The following is a 17,412-nucleotide window of genomic DNA, read 5'->3' as shown; positions in this document are numbered from 1 at the left end:
TTTATGGATATATTTAGAATATATGTCCTCCTGTAGCTCCCCAATTTCTGTCCGCACTATACTGTTTGCCCTCATTTTTTTAATATTTGTCCAGATCTCTTTAGCATTTCCTTTTTAGTATCAATTATGTTAATGGATAAATTTGCTTTTGCAGATTGAATTTCCTTGACTACTTTATTATTACTATATTTTTCATTTTAAGATTCAAGATTTACTTTATTCATCCCCGTACGGAAATTGAATTGTAGTAGCAGCCTAACATGGATTAATATAACTGTAGTGTAGGTTTTGTATTTACAAAGTATAGAAATAGAATAAATAAAATACAAATAAGATTAGAACCTAATAAGCATTATAAGCATATATACAGCATTTATTATAAGCACATATACATAATATAATATATACATATTATAAGCATTATAAGCATATATACATAAATATAGAATAAAATAGAAGTAAAATTACAACATAAACATTAAACAATTATTGTTATTGGCTGGGTTAGGATGAATTATAGAGTCTAATGGCGGACGGTAGGAATGACTTCCTGTAGCGTTCCTTAGAGCAGCGAGGCTGCAGTAGTCTATTGCCTAAGCTGCTTCTCAGTTTGCTTCTCAATTTTAAGTGATATTTTGAGAGCATGATCACATATTTTTTCAGTAATTCAGATTTAGATTTCCTTTATTTGTCCCACAATGGGGAAATTTACGGCGCAACATAAGCAAAAACAGAGGAAAAGACATTCAGGAATGCAAGGATAGAAAAAGATATATAATAATCCAAAATAAATGGATCATTAGTCTTTCTATATACCTGTACATATTTCAGAGAGGAGTTTACCTGAAGAATATACAGATCAGAATATATAATATTCAGTGTGTGCAAAATGGTTGAAATGATAATAGAGAATTGTAAAGTTATTGTGTGAGTCCAGTGGCACAAGCAGTTATTTATTTATGTCCACTAGTCTGCAGACTAGCGGGCATTATGTTTATTGTGCAGTCTGACAGCAGCCAGCAGGAAAGATCTGCGATACCTCTCCTTCACACAGCGAGGGTGGAGCAGCCGCTCACTGAAGGAGCTGCCCAGTGCTGTCAGGGTGTCCTGTAGGGGGTGGGACGTGTTGTTCAACATGGATGACAGCTTAGCCATCATCCTTCCGTTTCCCACCACCTGCCCTCCTTACCAGTCTGTCCATCCTCCTCCTGTCCTTATCTGTGATGCTACTGGACCAGTAGACTATCTAATAAAAAATGGCTTAGAAAGTCCTCAGGAGTGGTCCCTGCACTCCAAAAGACCTCAGCCTCCTGAGCAGGAACAGTCTGCTATTGCCCTTCTTGACAAGGGCGTTAGTGTTGTGTGTCCAGTCCAGGTTATTGTTTAGGTGAACACCCAGGTACTTAAGTCTTCACAACATCGACATCCAATCCCAGGATGTTCACTGGTGCAGGCGGGGGGTTGTTACGAAATCCACCACCAGCTCCTTAGTTTTACTGGCGTTGATCCGGAGGTTGTTCCACAGGCTCCAGTCCACAAAGTCCTCTGTACTCCGTATCGTCCTGGACTGTGCCTTGACCCTCCTCCTTGACCCCCCTCTCAAACCAACGGTCTGAAAGGGGTGTCAAGGAAGCTATCCATGTCAAATTGGACAAACCATCCTTAAACAGAGGTGGTGGCTCTATCGCCTTCTGGATAGAAAGCGAAACGTCTTCAAGAGAAGAAACCCAGTCCAGTTGACAGAGAAAACTACTTTGGATTGTATGACACCCTTCCAAAAAAAGCCACCAGGTTTCATAACTATATACTATAATGACCCTTTTCCTAATACATTGTGTGTACAGTTTCCAGAGGAAGCTGAAGAGCACCAGAATCTTACTGTTGTGATGTAGAGAAAGATCAGAGAACTAGAACTGTGGAATTCCTGATCCTACGACCTCCCCCTAAGATATTGTACTTCAGCAGGAAAGGTTTTACATAGTTTATGTGGTCTTTTAAAAAACAAAAACAAAAAAAAAACCCACCCTTGTTGGCCCTTTGGCATTGATCTTTGGAAAGTCGGTCTGTAAATGAATTAGTTCTTAAAAATCAGCAGGTACCTCATGAATGCTGGGGAACAATAGCCGATACAATGTGCAAGAAGAAAAAGCTAACTGTGTGCATTAAAAACCCAGAAGGAAGCAGTCAGGGCGCAGGGGAAGGGTCGCTTTACAAAAAACAATGTGACAGATGAATTTTTTTCAGCACTGAGAAGATTCCATGTTAAGAAAAAACTTATAACATAACTAAAAATAAGATAAGTAAAATAAGACCATCAGTGTCTTGTTTACATCCAGTCTGAAATAGAAAATAGTTTTTTAGGCCCTTTTTAAAGAGTGTAGGCATGTTAAACTCATTATCGACCACAATTGTCAAGAATTCATTACTCACCACTGTCTTCATAGAGACCTTGCGATATATTACTCATGTTAACATTGATGTTCTCTGTACATGCGGTATCTTCCGTCCGTCCGTCCGTCCAGGCAACAATTTCTTGGGCTCTAATTACAAAACAAAAACAAATTAACTGAACTGAAAAGAAGCTTAAAAATTGGGTATCACACCTCTCTAAAAAGTCCTTCAGGACTGGTCCATGACCTCTCCTTCCTGAAGTAGGCTGAGTAAAAGTGATTTGTCTGCAAACATCAGAAGATGCCTGTCACCATGGTTACTCTTATAGTCATTTGTATAGAGAATATACAATAGAAATAGTCAATCACCAGTGAAGTCAGAGCCACAGAAAGATGTTTGCCAGTGATCCTGTCTGGGCCAGGACTTTCTTAAACTACTTCTATCTTTAAAACAAAACTGGACTCCCTTCTTCATTTTCCATATAACTCATGGGAAGTTTTATGTACTGTGCTGGTTACTGAATGCTATCTTTAGTGCTCATTGGTAGTTGCCAATGGTGTTGCAATCCTCCACCAGCCATTAAACTGCTGACCTGGGATCCCATCCCATAAAGTGTAATGATCACTCACTCAACAACACAAGATGACCGCCACGGTCCACACAAATTACCATCTTAGACAAATATAGAGGAGAATTATTTCCTTTTTTTCCATTCGTGTGCAAATGTTAAACTTCTTGGGCTCAGATGCTGAATATAAAGCCTTCGACTATCAAAAAATGAGTGAAGCAAAATTAAAATTGTTGCTTTCCAGGTGCACAAGAATGTAACAAAACAGTGAAAATTGTAGAATAACTCAATCTTGTATAGGTTGGATCAAACAATTGCGGTGGTTTACTTTTAAAGGAATCAGTAAAATTGTGGGAATAATGAACGCAGTAACCAATAATGACCACACGATGGCAACATAGTCGAGGTAATTGGTTTGAGTCGAGCGCCGATGATGCTGTTTTCTGGTGAATCTGTTGGTTCCAGAACATTTAATCTGTTAAATTAAAACACATGGCATCCAAACTGTATAATATTCAGGATCGTGGTCAGAGTGGTAAGCAGTTCTGTACAATAATAAACGTTGTTTTTTTCCCTCCATTTTTCATTAAATCATCTGGTTCTTTCTTCCATCCAACTGGTGAGACTTTAATTTCAGCTGTGACTACAGCTCCTTTGACCGCCTCGGTCCATGATGAAAGGCCGCTACCGCAGGACGGAGCAGCTCGCAGCTTCCGGTCATCCTGCGCTCCTTTGCAGAGTGCCCTCCACACGCTCGACGCGCCTGGATCGGAGGACTGCTGCGCCGCGACTGGGAGTCCAAGCTCCGGTTTGACGTACCGTCAGTGCGAATGTGCGGCCTGATCAGGAATTTCACCTTCATTTTTGAAATACAGCATGTTCTCTGGCTTTGGAGGCGTCTGGAGGGTTATCCCCGGCAGAAAAACGCTCCACACACTTATATCTTCTAACTCGCTGTAATTGTCAAGACCGGACTGTCACCTGATCACCGTAAGTTGCACTTATAGCCTGATAAATGCGTGGAACGATGCTAAAACAAGATTCTTTTTTTGGTCACCCCACACGGAGCTCTTTATTAAATGATCACGGAGGACAATGACACTGCTAGAAAAGAACATCTACAGCATTACCAGTAAAACCTCTGGTTCTGAAGCCTCCACATTCTGTATCAGCGCTGAAAAGACCTTCAAAGTGTCATCTGAGGGGGTGCTGGATCGCGTTCCTCTGTCGTGGGTAGGGAATTACTGAAATGCAAGGGCCGACAACGAGGCGAGCGGGATGTAAGTCCCAGAAACAGGACAGTCCCTTGAACTAGAGCCTGGTTTCTCCTCTCAGCACAGTCCAATGTTGGGTGACCAAGCAGAGAAAGCCCCCAGAGAAGTGCTGCAGGAGGTGAGTTCTCTCTCCGGGGCTCAGAAACACTCTCTCCTTCATCCGACGCATTCTGTTGAACACACAAATAGAATTTAGGATCCAACTTTAACACTTATTTTTATTATGTCTTAATTAATCTGCTTTGAGCTCTGAGAGCATTTGACACGTTCAGAGAGTCATTTCTATTGTTTCTATCGTTAAACATACATCAAGATAGAAATGAAACCATCAAAACTGCAGAGGTCTTCAGGTCACATTTTAACCCCCACCCCACCCCATACACACACACACACACACACACACACACACACACACTTCTGCATGTATACATATCCAGTATTTAATATCTATACTGAAAACTGAACAAGCAGACCTGCTGCACTGGGAGGTGAGAGCATGGAGGTCACGACAATGCTTCTGAGTCACTGCAATGCTTCTTTCAGTTTTGTGTGTGTGTGTGTGTGTGTGTGTGTGTGTGGGGTGGGGGGGGGGGTGGGTGATAGACAAATAGAGTAAAATACAGTGAATGTAAGGCTTTCGTAGACAATCCCTTCACTGGCTACAGTATTGGATGTGTTGTATTTTTCAATATTTGACTGATAGGATTCTATTATTTATTATAGGATAAATTTTCATTGTAACTAACCCCTCTTCGTGAAGTAATCATCTTCTTCTGGTGGAATACGCCCAAAACACTGTCACCTGTTCCACAACAGGTTTGTCCCCCTTTGAAGCCTTTCTGGGGTACCAAACCCACCTCCTCTCCTTCCAAGAGCAAGAGACTGTAGTTCCATCCATTCCGGAGCTCTTTCAGAGGGCCAGGGAGACCTGAAGAACAACTAGGTCGGCCCTGGAACTTGCCCAGAACACGAGCCAACATTCATCAAAATGCCTACCAGTCCCCTCTTATCAACCTGGTCAGTTGGTCTTGCTGTCCATCCAGAATATTCTATTGGCCACCAAATCCCCTAAGGTCTCTCCCAGCTTCATTGGACCCTTTCCCATGACGTCTGTTTGTGCCAGCCAGTCTGCTGCGATGAAGAGTTTTCTAACTTTGGTTCTTTGTGGAATTCTACTGCCACGTTTTTAGTAAAGTCTGGTTTGGTCAAATCTACTCAATCCTGTGTGTGTCTCTGCTTTTTGGGGTCCAGTTCGTGTCTGCTGCTCCTAACACCATCCATTCATAATCATCCACAACTGTTTGCAATCAAAACCTGTAGATAGACATAATATAATGAATCATATGAATCAAGTACAGGACCAACAGACTGGGGAACTCATCATCCCCCGAGCCATCAGGCTGTTCAACTCCTCACAGGGGGGAGGAGGGCCAACAGGAGAACTGGAACATTTTTATAGTTTTATATTTATATTCATATTCTATTTTTAATTTATTCTATTTTATTTCTTATTTTATTATATTTTATTATCTTTAATAGGTTTGATGGGGTGAAATGGTGGTGGGAAATTTTGTAGATGCTTGTAGATCTTTGGAGATGCTAATTTCCCTGGTGGACACCCCCTAAAGGGATCAATAAAGTACTCTTGAATCTTGAATCTTGAATCACATATATTACAGTACAATCTTGGATTTTACTTATATATTCTCTCCACATTTTCCTGTTAACTGCAAAAAAGTTGGAAAATCTTAAATATACTGAAATAAAGACAATTAAAAATAATCTACTAAAGCATGCATATTAAACAATTTCATTCCCATTCTGAGTGTTTTTTTTTTAAACCTTTATAAAAAGAAAAATGCCATTTATTTATAGAAAAAAGTATAAAATAAAAAAAAGTCTCACAAAGTATCTATTTGGATTTGATAGCTGATTTTGAAGAAAAAGACTAGTTATTAAAGTGATGTTTTTTTGTAATGTGGCAACAGCTAATTTGTATCTCCAAAGAACAGGAAGTGGTATTACCAGTCTTTGGAGATGCCAGCAGGTGCCTTGACTAGTCTTAAAGGGAACCCTGTCTATTCATTCTGCCATGAAATGTTATTGTCCTGTTCAAATCTGAGGCTGGTGATGCCTGAAAACTCATCTCATAGTTCCAAACTAATTGTGTGTCTTCAAAATAGTCTCAGATAGTTGGTGAGCCTGTGGGTGGGACGGGGATAAAGATAAGGCTACAGGAGGGTAACCACGATAAGGGCCCCTGTGTACAGCAAGTGTTTGAAGATTTTCAGTTCTGTTGGTTTAACATATGGCAAAAGTGGTAGAAAGAAGTCCCTCATTATACCTAAACTAGCAACACACTCACTGCATGCTGTACACAACATCATAAGTCTATCAGTATCATTGTTTGCTCACATATTAAAGTGCCAAGAAAAAAAATGGACTATATTTATGAAAAACATACATTACATAGATAATTTGCAGGATCCTGGTTTCAGTTCAACAACAGTATGCCTCATATTCATGATGCATCCAGGAGAAACAACAAAATATTTTCAGCTGTTCCAGGATGCAGTTAGGGATCGTTCGGCTGAGAAGGGAAGCAGCGAATTCAATAAACTGTTGCTGTTTTCACGGCTTACTCACAAGGCTTGTGCATCCCAATCCTTATAGTTTATATTCTAACTACCAAAACAAAGGCTTGATGTTGGTTTCAGCTGGATTTATTATCACCATATGAAAAAGCTCAATTCAATGACTGAACTTTTTGTTCCGTCACTCACTAGATAGAAAAAGGAGGGGCAAGTGTTAGTGCACCACACTATATGTTCCTCCAAGCTTCTTATCCACACATGCACATTTTGTGAATAGTTAAGATAAATGTCAGCAGCTAATTTTTGTGTCTTTTTGCCAACAGAGTCTAACCGTGGACGACCGTGCTGACGTCCACATGTTTGGACGACATCATTGATTGACACATTCTGGTAAGATGATATATTTGATGACATACTCAGTGCTTCAAGGGCAATCTCTCATATCTGTGAAAGGATATACTGTTGAAAATGACTTCTTTAGGTGGTAAGTGTCTCTCATAAGATTGCTTCTGCATTAAAATCAATTGTGAAGTAATAAACAATAAACTTACAATGGATATCAGACAACGGCGAGTGGGAGGCAAAGGTTTTCCACTGAGGCACTTTGGACAAAAGCTTCTCCTGAACTGTAATGTTAAGTGTTGAAGTAAACTGATGCATTTAGTGCATGTTATGTGCTGTGCAGTATGTTCATTCTCATATCAGAACTGTGTGATGGCTGTACTGTCAGTTTTGTGTTGATGGCACATTACACATGTGCAGAGGTACGCGCGCACACACACACACAATCTATTGGGCGACAGTCCTACTTAGAATACCCTTAAATATGTTATTCACAATCAGAAATGTATTTCTTCCTTTAAACTATATTCTTACTACCTGGCAAGACGTCATGTGACAGCAGCCGTTTGTGACCAAAATAACTCGAAAAGTTTTGAATGGATGTTAATAACGTTCAGGAAATGTGGTCATTGGGAACAGATGGTTACATTTTGGCAATCTTTCAGATGTTTTTGGATTTTGACCTTCAATCTTGATCAAAGGTTTATTGATCATAAAGCAACCTAAAATGTTATGTAACCTTGTATTAGCACTGCCTATGTATACTGTACTATAGGTGTAATTCACAATATGTGGGGAAATGACCTGCTTGGTGCAGGTCTGTGCACTCCCAAGTCCTTTTTTCTATGTTTAAGTTAAGTATTCATTCGTTCAAAGGATGAGAATTGGACAGCAAAGTGTTTGTACAAAATTAGCCGCAATGGGACGTTTGGTGTTGGTGTAATAATATGGAATTCTCAATGAAAACATTAAACCTTTTTCAGTAATATTCTTTTTAATGAAGTTGCATGAAAAATGAGTTGAAAGTTACATTATCATATAGGTGGGTAAATAAGCGCTTGTGTTGATTGGTCTGTTTTCTGTGTTTCAGGTTAAACCCAAACATGAGTGAATTAGGTCCTGCAGAGGACAGGGAACAACCACCACCCTACATCATTTTTGTGGTGGTCTCCCTGTTCTTCCTGATGGGCCTGCTTGGTTTCCTCATTTGCCATCTGCTGAAGAAGAAAGGCTACCGTTGCCGCACCATTGGAGATTTGGATGATGAGGTGGAAGAGAAACTGGGCGCAAATGCAGGTTTGTAGAGACATAAAAAGGAGCCAAAGGGATCATGCATTTATACATACTTTCCATTTCAGAATGTTAGAGCTACTCAGAAAACTCTTAACTTGTTAAAATGATTAGGACCATGTTAAAAGTGTCTTTGTTACAATTTAAATTTTATTTTAATGTGGCTATGAATCGATTTCATTCTGCAAGGCTTATGTAAAACTGAGAGTTATAAAAGTTATACAACTTTTTTTGAACAAATCTTGATAAGTTTTTTTTTCCAGTCTTAAGACAGACTGGACAAAAATTTGGGTCACAAATCCATCCTTTTGTCTCTTTGTGTGGTTGTTTTACTCAGCATGTGGACATAGACAAATGGAAAATCTGCAACATTTTGATTCGTTGCATTCACACCTATCTACTAAATTCCTAAACATAACATAATTCCTTTTTATTCTAAAAAATAAAATAAAAATAAATCATGTTCATTTACAAAATAAAGATATTCTGTACCTTAAATCACTTGGAAGTACTTTTTATTGAACAAGTGATATGATGACTGATTGTGTTTCAGATTACAATGATGAGCACCAGGACACAGTAGAGCAGATCCTCAAATGCATAATTGAAAATGAAGGTGATGTTTAATTTATACTGTATGTCCAAAAAATAAAGCTTCTGTAGTTGTGCTGTAATCTGCCTATCTTTGCTACCTCTAGCTAACATGGAAGCCTTCAATGAGATGTTAGAAAGTCGCAACATCTGTGTTCGCCATGACCCGAGGTAATTTTTCCAAAATTGGACTTGATTCTTTTTATACACAGTTTCCATTTTCCAGATTTTCCTGTACAGCTATGCCATTTTAGGCAACACTTTTATGGCTTTTGTTGACACATTCCAGTCTAGATAGTTAAGGCCCAAGAGCTAGCCTGACCTGCACCAGCGATGAACCATTCCATACTGCATGCATCTTTAATTAGGGCCCAAATGATGGACTAGCGAGGTTCTATTTTGGGAGGATTCTGACATATATGCCCAGAGAAATGGCTTAGAAGTTCCCTGGCAGAACTGCAGGGTTTACAAACCCGGACTACTACGGTATCTGAAAAATCCCAGAAAGACTCAAAAAGCTTCACTTACTTTCCATTTTCTGTGTGCCCCCTCGGCCCCAGGAGCCCCCCATGGTCTAAAACAAATAGGAAGTTGGCCGATTTAAAATGTGGCTAAAATGATCCAGATTCACCAAACCTCAACATCATGGATTTTAAGATACTCCCAGAGGGGGCCTTTATTTTATTTTTTTGAAGCATGGAATTTCCCTTCAAACTCTCATTTAACATTGTGTCTTTGTGAGACATTAGAGCGCCCCCCCCCCTACTCCCAGTAATGACAGCCTTCATTCTCACACTTAAACATGAAGTGGCTTTTTATTCTGTGTGCCTCCTAGGTGCACAGGTTCTAATCCTACCAACCAGGCCACAAAATCTCAAACTCAGGAGCCGTAGGGGGCACACTAATCCATCACACTCTAAAACAACCGCATTGGCAATGTGGATTTTGGTGTGGGAAATCAAGACCTACGCTCTCTGAGTAATCCCCAAAAAACTCAAGAAGATTTAATTGTCACACCAAAGCCGGAAGTCGGTTTTATCACAATTTTTTTTTTATTACGTCACAAAGTTTGGCGTGCATCGCTTCCTACACACATTTTACCAGAATCTGTCTAAATTCTGGAATTTGCTGGCTCGGACTTTTCTTGTAATTAGGACTGGAGGGACCAAGATATAGGGGTGTAAACACCCTCCAAAAACCTATGCAATCTAATAGGAAAGGCCTCCAAAAGGTCAAATTTTTTACCCCTGTATGAGTGCCCATGGCACTGCCATACATTCACATAGAAAAACCTTTAAACTGTAGCCAAAAGTGTCCAGATTCTCCACTAGCTACAAGCCTCTGCTACCTCACACACGTCAGTTGTAGAACATTAAATGAATCAGCACTCTATAAAAGGAGCTGCTGTACCAACAAGTCTTCTGCTCTCATATTCAATGCAACGGAGAAAGTCTTTGAAAACTGACAAAAGCATCCCTTTTAAACTGTCGTTTCTCCTACACCATTTAAAACTCAGGAAATTCCAGTCACATATATTTGAAAATCATCTGGGTCTAAAGAGCCCAAACAACAATATGCATCCTTGTCAAGTGATCCAAATATGAGTGGGCTCTGTTTTTTCTTAACTTTTCATCTCTCATGTGCCTATTGGGTTGATGAACTGACAGGCCTGTTTTTTTCCCCCACACTGTCTGAACGTCCACTACTGGACCAACTAGTCTGACAAGTCTCACTGTTCCCGTAAGTGGTTCAAATTTGAACACGGGTCATATGTTTCTTTAAATGCTATAAACTGCTGACAGCAGCATGATGAGGGCAGGGACAGGGAATTGTCTAGTCTTTACCGTATGATCTTAAAACCATAGCCAATTTCAAGTATGAGAATAATTCAATTAAATACATAACATAAACATAAGCAAATTGACACAGGTGTGTGGGATCCACTTGCAACACGGCAGCTCCGGACAGTTTTCATAAAAGGCTTTATTAAATACTTGCGGGAAACAACACACAGGTAATCATGGGCCTCTGTGGAATGCAGAAAACACCCCACAGCCACAGGTGGGCAACAGTCCAATTAAACACATGGCAAAACTCTTAATCTGGGACAGAAGGTTGTACACCAACACCAAACGTCCCATTGCGGCTACCAAGGTAGAGACGTAGAAGAAAAGTCCAAGGCAGGCCGGCTCAAAACCAGTAAGTCCAATCAAAGAAAGTGCTGGAGAGTCAGGCATGAACCAATAACAATCTGGCAAAGCAGAAATGCACTGCCATAGCTTAAATGTGGCCTAGGCAACAGGTGAAAATGGTGAAGCCAAATCAGGAGGGTGTGGAAGAAGGGGCGTGGCAGAGTGAGTGGAATTTTCCACCTCGGTATGCGAGCAGAAGAGCAGGCAGTGACACAAATACATTATAAAGAAATTCCTTTATAGACTTTTTATACTGTACTTTCTTCAGCGCAACACTAGAATAAAATCCCCACAAAAAACTACACCCACTCACACACACCACGCACACTGAGTTAATACCTAAATACTTAATGTTGCTAACTGCTTCTTGGCTGCCCAATGTCCATATCTAGGAGACGCTGTCATCTGGTAGCATCTGAAGCTGCTTTATTTTTTTAGACTATGTATGAACTATATCAGGGGTCGGCAACCCAAAATGTTGGAAGAGCCATACTGGACCAAAAAAACAAAAAACAAATCTGTCTGGAGCCGCAAAAAATTAAAAGCCTTATATAGGGCTTATAATAAAGGCAACACATGCTGTAAGTGTCTATATTAGCTGTATTAGCCTACTTTCCAAATGATAAGTAGGCTACAAATACATAATGAGCATTCATGATGAAAGGTTTATTTTCCCTGCAGCGCATCCTGGAGAGAATGACGCACCACGTGGCCACTCTGCTGTACGATGGCGCTTTAAGTTTAACTTCCATTATAATGAGATGTTGAAATTAAATATTTATTATACACATTTATACAGCATTGGAAAACTTTAAGAATGATTGTCACTTATTCCTCCTACAGAAATTATATTAAAACAATTTCCATTTTCATATTTTTAAAAAGCTCCAGGGAGCCACTAGGGCGGTACTAAAGAACCGCATGCGTCTCCAGAGCCGCGGGTTGCCGACCCCTGAACTATATGATTATTAAACGGATCAATCTAAACCAAATGTTTATACATTTAAATTCTACATGGTTAAACTATATGCAACCAGTTATGGTGGCACAGCAACACAAGGGACAGGGCTACAGCTGTACAGGGACACAAGAGCAGTGGAGCTCTGCAGCCAAGGGACACAGAGCAACTGGGAGGTGCTGGTAAAGAGTCTGAGGGTCATTTTAATTGTGTATTGTTTGTTTTGTGGTGAAAAATCCTTTTTCATGTTGATGTACAGGTTGCGTAAGGAGTCCATTGCCGGTATTCCCTCACATCACCACACAGTTCATTCAGGCACTGATATCAACTCTTGCCATCTCTGCGCCCTGGCGCGATCTAAAAAGGGCAGAAGGCAAAGCCGAACACCTCACTTCAAGCAAAGGCCTGGCGAGCAGACCGTATTCTCTGTTGGCAGGTAACGAGTCTCAAAGCATGTCAGGATGAGTCTTAGGTGGAAAATTGTTTTGTCATGCTCTTTTCCACTCAGGTTCCGAGTGACACATCATGATAAGAAGCTTCAAGGTGGTCCAAATCCTTCAGTCAGTTCAGGTGACCAGCTGGACCAATCCGAGGACAGTGAGGACAGGAAGGAGAGTGGATACAACCTGAGAAGTATGTTTAAGGACATCCAACCACCACTGGACACCTCAAATAGGATTGTACCGAACACTGGGAAACGCAGAAAGAGTATAACTCTTTTTGGGTTGAGGCGGGGCAGTGACCCTGCTGGTAGTAAGGTTGCAGAGGGAGCAGGTAAAGAGACTGGAGGAATAATGTTTACCGGTAAGAACCAACCAGCAGTGCTAGAGGAACTGGAGTACAGTACTAAACCAAAAGCACCTCTGTCACCTGACCACAAAGCTAACACTTCAGAAATAGTGGACCCTTTTCCTGCATGTAAGAACCAGTTCCAGGGTTTTGTCCCTGCAACTGAGGGTGGTTCTATTCAGTCATCCAGTCCTGTCCCATGTATGAGACCTGGTAGCAAAAGTCCTCTACAGAGCACTGCAGCTTCTGTCCCCAGCTGTCTCCCCATTCAATCACCGCTTTCTTCCGCCAAGGATTTAATGACTGAGAAACACAGAGATGTTGTGGATTTGGTTTTACCGACCAATGATGCTGGTGATCTTGGCCCTCTGCAGACTTCTACACCTTTTGCACCTGTCCAGGGAACAATTTCAGGTTATACTGCTGCCCATTGTACTAACCAATCCAACTGCTATCCTAACAGAGTCTTTCTAGTCAATCAAACACCCCCTGACCTCAGCTCCAGCACAGATATCGAATCAAGTAATAGCCTAGCATTGGTAAGATTAGGTTCATCAAACACTCCTACCACAGAAACAAACTCTGACATAAGTTCAGCAAAGGCTCCACCAGAAACAGCAACAAACCTCTCTGCAGCCCTTGTGCAGAGCCCAAGCTTTTCATCAAGCAAGATGCAAGAGGGAGGAGTTGGACTCCCTAAAGTGCAAGAGAAGAAATAAATTGTAGTACTGGAATTCTGCAAACGTTTCAATGTTCTTCAGTTGATGGAGAGTTGAAACCTGATGTCCTGTCCTCACCTCCTTATCATCTTAATAGCGACAGACCTCTGTCCCCATCCTTAGCTGTCCAGAGTAAAGTGCCTAAAATAACAATTGTCAAATCGAGCACGGACAGCAAAAGAGTTTTCTGTTGTTGCTATGGTGGACGAGCAATCTTCCACTTTAACAAAACACTAGAGTTCTGATCCCCCAGAACCTGGGGATTACTCAAAAGAATTATGACCAGTTACAAATGTAGCACAAGTAATAGCCTATAGTATATGGAGAGACTTCTGAAACACGAAACAGGTCAACAGTGAGCCATAAGGAGTGATTCAGTGGAAAGGCAATTCATCTCCAAACATTGTGATGCAAGCAAAGCATGATGCAGGCAAGTACATTACTGCAAAAATGATGATTGGTAGAACTAGATCACTGAAGATTGTGCTGTGCATGATTTGACCACAAAATGGTCGTCACAAAAATCTATTTACTTGGAAGCCTATAGGTCCACCAAACCAAATATTGGGACAAATACCATCCCAGGGGTCTATTTTTTCTTCCAAACCTGTTGAATGTTGATGAAAAAATTACCTACCTATTTAAATACAACATTTTATTTGAATGTTATTGTTCTTTTATCTGTTGGTATTCCAGCAAGGGCACGCTAACGAGATACTTCCATTGTGCAGCACCAGTAATGCCAATGTTGCCATTAATGGTATCACCACAGTCTTTGAATTTTGTAACCAGCAATAACGGAAATGACAGTGAATTGATGAAGTGGGAGCAGAAGAAACTGTGAAGAAGTTGTGCAAATTGCAGGCAAACTTCTGATACAAAAATACCAAAAAACTTGAGACCTGAGACACATGGCTGCACTGAGGCTACAATAAGAAATAACAATGAACATGTCTTCATTGACAGTGAACATGCTAATGGACTGGCTTACTGGCTTATAAATAACATCCACTGTACCAGGACAATAGATGCTGCATGTGCTGCACCTTCACCACCACCTTATAGACACTGTGTAACAATTAATTTCTCAACCATACTTGGAAGGTTTTCTTTAAAAGTGTATTGTTACAGGCAAGATTGGTTTCTAATTATTTCCAAATCAACAAACAGTCTCAACCTGTTGTGTTGGGGATCAGTTATCGACAAATGGTAAAGCAAGAAAGATGACTAGGAATGCTAGCATTGGTGTGCTTGTCATTGATTTTCATGTGGAACATTTATATTTATAGCATGCTAATATTTACAGCGGGACAGAGATGATCAAAACATTCCAGCTAAAAAAAATGAAACTCAAAACAATATACCTATATGTACGTTCATGCTTAATCCTTTTAGTATTTTCAATGGTACATGGTAGATTTAATACAATACAATTCAATACAAGGGTTATATAAGCATTTATATTACCGGTAGTTACAGGTTTTTGTCAGCTTACTTAATGTTTTCACTACAGGTCTGAGTATGTGTAAATTGCAGAATTTAGCACTGAATTATTTTGTTTTGATTACCAGAATAGAAAAAAATGAAATAATTAAATTTTGGCCAATAATAGCTGGCGACGGACTGGCCCATCTGTTACTTGATAGGTTACATCATCCTCTTGTTACTGGTGTAACGCCATTCCAGAGGTGGATTTATGATTCATGGTGATTTTTTTTTATGTATGTCATAACTTAGCCCATATTCTGATTAGACATATATCAATACCCTACCCTCTCACTACCGGAAAGCATTGATCCATTCAGACACACACTGTGAAATAGGTTGCAGTTCTTAATACAAAGAGGAAAATAGACATAATTTCACTCTTTTATATGAACACAGTTCTGCTACCAGCACGTGACATTTAGTTTCGGATGCCCTCTGGATGCCTCCCTAGGGAGGTGTTCCAGGCATATCCCACTGGGAGGAGGCTGCAGGGCAGACCCAGGACATGCTGGAGAGAGTATGTCTCTCGGCTGGCCTGGGAGCGCCTTGGAATACTCCCCCAAGAGCTGGAGGAAGTGTCTGGGGAGAGGGAGGTCTTGGGCAACTTCTTAGGCTGCTGGCCCTGCGACCAGGTTCCTGATAAAGCAGGAGAAGATGAGACTGACGAGATCATGAGAAGATCAGATACAGGGCTAGAGTAATATTTTCATACTCAGTGTTTGAATTTTCCCTTATACATATAATAATTTGGTCCTGTGAGTCCTGAGAAATCTGAATCAGCCCACCAAATACACATGAAGAGTTTTCAGGTCAGAGGTCGCTGTCTCCTTCTGGACTTCATGGGAAAGCAAGCAGGACAGCTGTGGTCTCTTCTGTTTTTCTTCTCTCCCTTTCTCTCTCTCTTCTTTCTCTAGCTCTTTCTCCCTAATCTCTCTTTTTTCTCTCCGATCTCTCTTCTCTCTCTCTCTATGTCTCTCTCTCTCTTCTTGTTCTTTTTTTTTCTCTGGCAAATGTTTTGACCTTGGAAATATATCTTAAGTTATCTTAAAAAAGAATATCATTGAGAAAATATTACAAATACCTGCAAATGTCTTCCTGAATGAAACCAAATATCTTTACAAAACATGTTAGCTTTAAAATTATTTAATGACTAAAAATTGCCAAAGGTTTGGTCTAATTTGAATGCATGTTATATGTCAAAACTCTTAGCAGCTTCAGTAATGGAATGTTATTGACAGAATTTTAGTGCTTAATCTGGGTTTATTTAAATAAAACATTTGGATCATTTTCAATCACAAGGAACAATATGAAGTTGGCTAAAAATTAACCCCAAACATTTGCTGATGTTAAAATATAGATTTTAGGGTTGTATAAAATAAATATATCAACGATTCTAACTAAAAGGTACGTGGTATAACTGAATTTGAAGCGGTGACAAATTATGACATTTTTGAATCCTTTGAATTTGTGAACATGATATACAAAAAGCTTGCAGCAATTCAGATGTATTTTTTTCTTTAAAAAATGTACTCTGAATAAAATAAGAGAATTAAACTTTTATATTGTTACGTGTCCTATTTCATTCTTGGTGATGACACAGCGATATACAGTAGTTTATAGCCAGGATGGAATAAAGTTAACAAGATGTAGAATTAAGTTAGAAATTCATCATGTAGACTCCCTCATTCCTCCATCCCACCTTCATCATGGATGGTTTGGACCACAAGTGCACAAGTTGACAGTACATATGATTATTACTATAGATTTATTTTAAACACGGATAGTATAAGGACAGTATAATGATGAAAGCATATTTATAGCAGAATAAATCAATATTAGGAAATATTTCTATTGGTTTTACATACAACAGTCAATGTTCAATTTGAAGTGAGGACTAAGCAGGAAAGACTACCAATTTTGCTACACAAGTAATTTATAGATATATTAGAAGAGCAACAGTTACTTTTACTCGCTGCAGTTTACTTTTAATATCAAATACTGTTCCCATTTACAGCAAACCCTGCTGGCGTGACAAGTTGAAAACGGATTTAGTGCAACTGTTCTGTTATCCATTGAAGAATCCAACAAATTAGTCATTCCAAATATAACAAGTACAACTAAAATTCAGCAATGAGAAAATCCACTGACGGAGCTGGCAGGGTGGAAATCTGGAGGACATAATGTTTGACTTAGTTTTACTCATTTAGTAGTTCACC

At 39.9% G+C, this 17,412-nt stretch overlaps 1 protein-coding gene across 4 annotated transcripts; it reads left to right on the top strand.

Annotated features, from left to right (window-relative positions):
• Positions 1 to 3,489: 3,489 nt before the first annotated feature.
• On the top strand, positions 3,490 to 16,756 carry LOC101062363 (RELT-like protein 2). 4 transcript variants are annotated; one of them, XM_029832532.1, is made up of 8 exons: positions 3,490 to 4,192; positions 4,295 to 4,351; positions 7,151 to 7,217; positions 8,260 to 8,465; positions 9,013 to 9,075; positions 9,158 to 9,221; positions 12,460 to 12,636; positions 12,709 to 16,756. In XM_029832532.1, the coding sequence occupies exons 4-8, from the start codon at positions 8,273 to 8,275 to the stop codon at positions 13,706 to 13,708; spliced, it is 1,497 nt and encodes a 498-aa protein (XP_029688392.1). In that variant the 5' UTR covers positions 3,490 to 4,192; positions 4,295 to 4,351; positions 7,151 to 7,217; positions 8,260 to 8,272; the 3' UTR covers positions 13,709 to 16,756. The 4 variants fall into 4 exon arrangements, with proteins under 4 accessions (XP_029688392.1, XP_011616423.1, XP_011616422.1 ...); XM_011618121.2 differs by lacking the exon at positions 4,295 to 4,351 and having other exon boundaries at positions 3,490 to 3,949; XM_011618120.2 differs by having other exon boundaries at positions 3,490 to 4,351.
• Positions 16,757 to 17,412: the final 656 nt, after the last annotated feature.

This window comes from Takifugu rubripes, unplaced genomic scaffold, assembly GCF_901000725.2.
Source record: "Takifugu rubripes unplaced genomic scaffold, fTakRub1.2, whole genome shotgun sequence".
NCBI lineage: Eukaryota > Metazoa > Chordata > Actinopteri > Tetraodontiformes > Tetraodontidae > Takifugu > Takifugu rubripes.
Note: the sequence above shows the minus strand (reverse complement) of the source record. Positions and strands in the feature narration are given on the sequence as shown.

Excerpts from the sequence above, each read along its gene's own strand:
- LOC101062363 (XM_011618122.2), top strand. The coding sequence starts at position 7,235 with ATGACATACTCAGTGCTTCAAGGGCAATCTCTCATATCTGTGAAAGGA. Across the intron at positions 7,312-8,259 it reads GAAAATGACTTCTTTAGGTG|GTTAAACCCAAACATGAGTG; the intron begins GTAAGTGTCTCT and ends TCTGTGTTTCAG. Across the intron at positions 12,637-12,708 it reads ACCGTATTCTCTGTTGGCAG|GTTCCGAGTGACACATCATG; the intron begins GTAACGAGTCTC and ends TTTTCCACTCAG.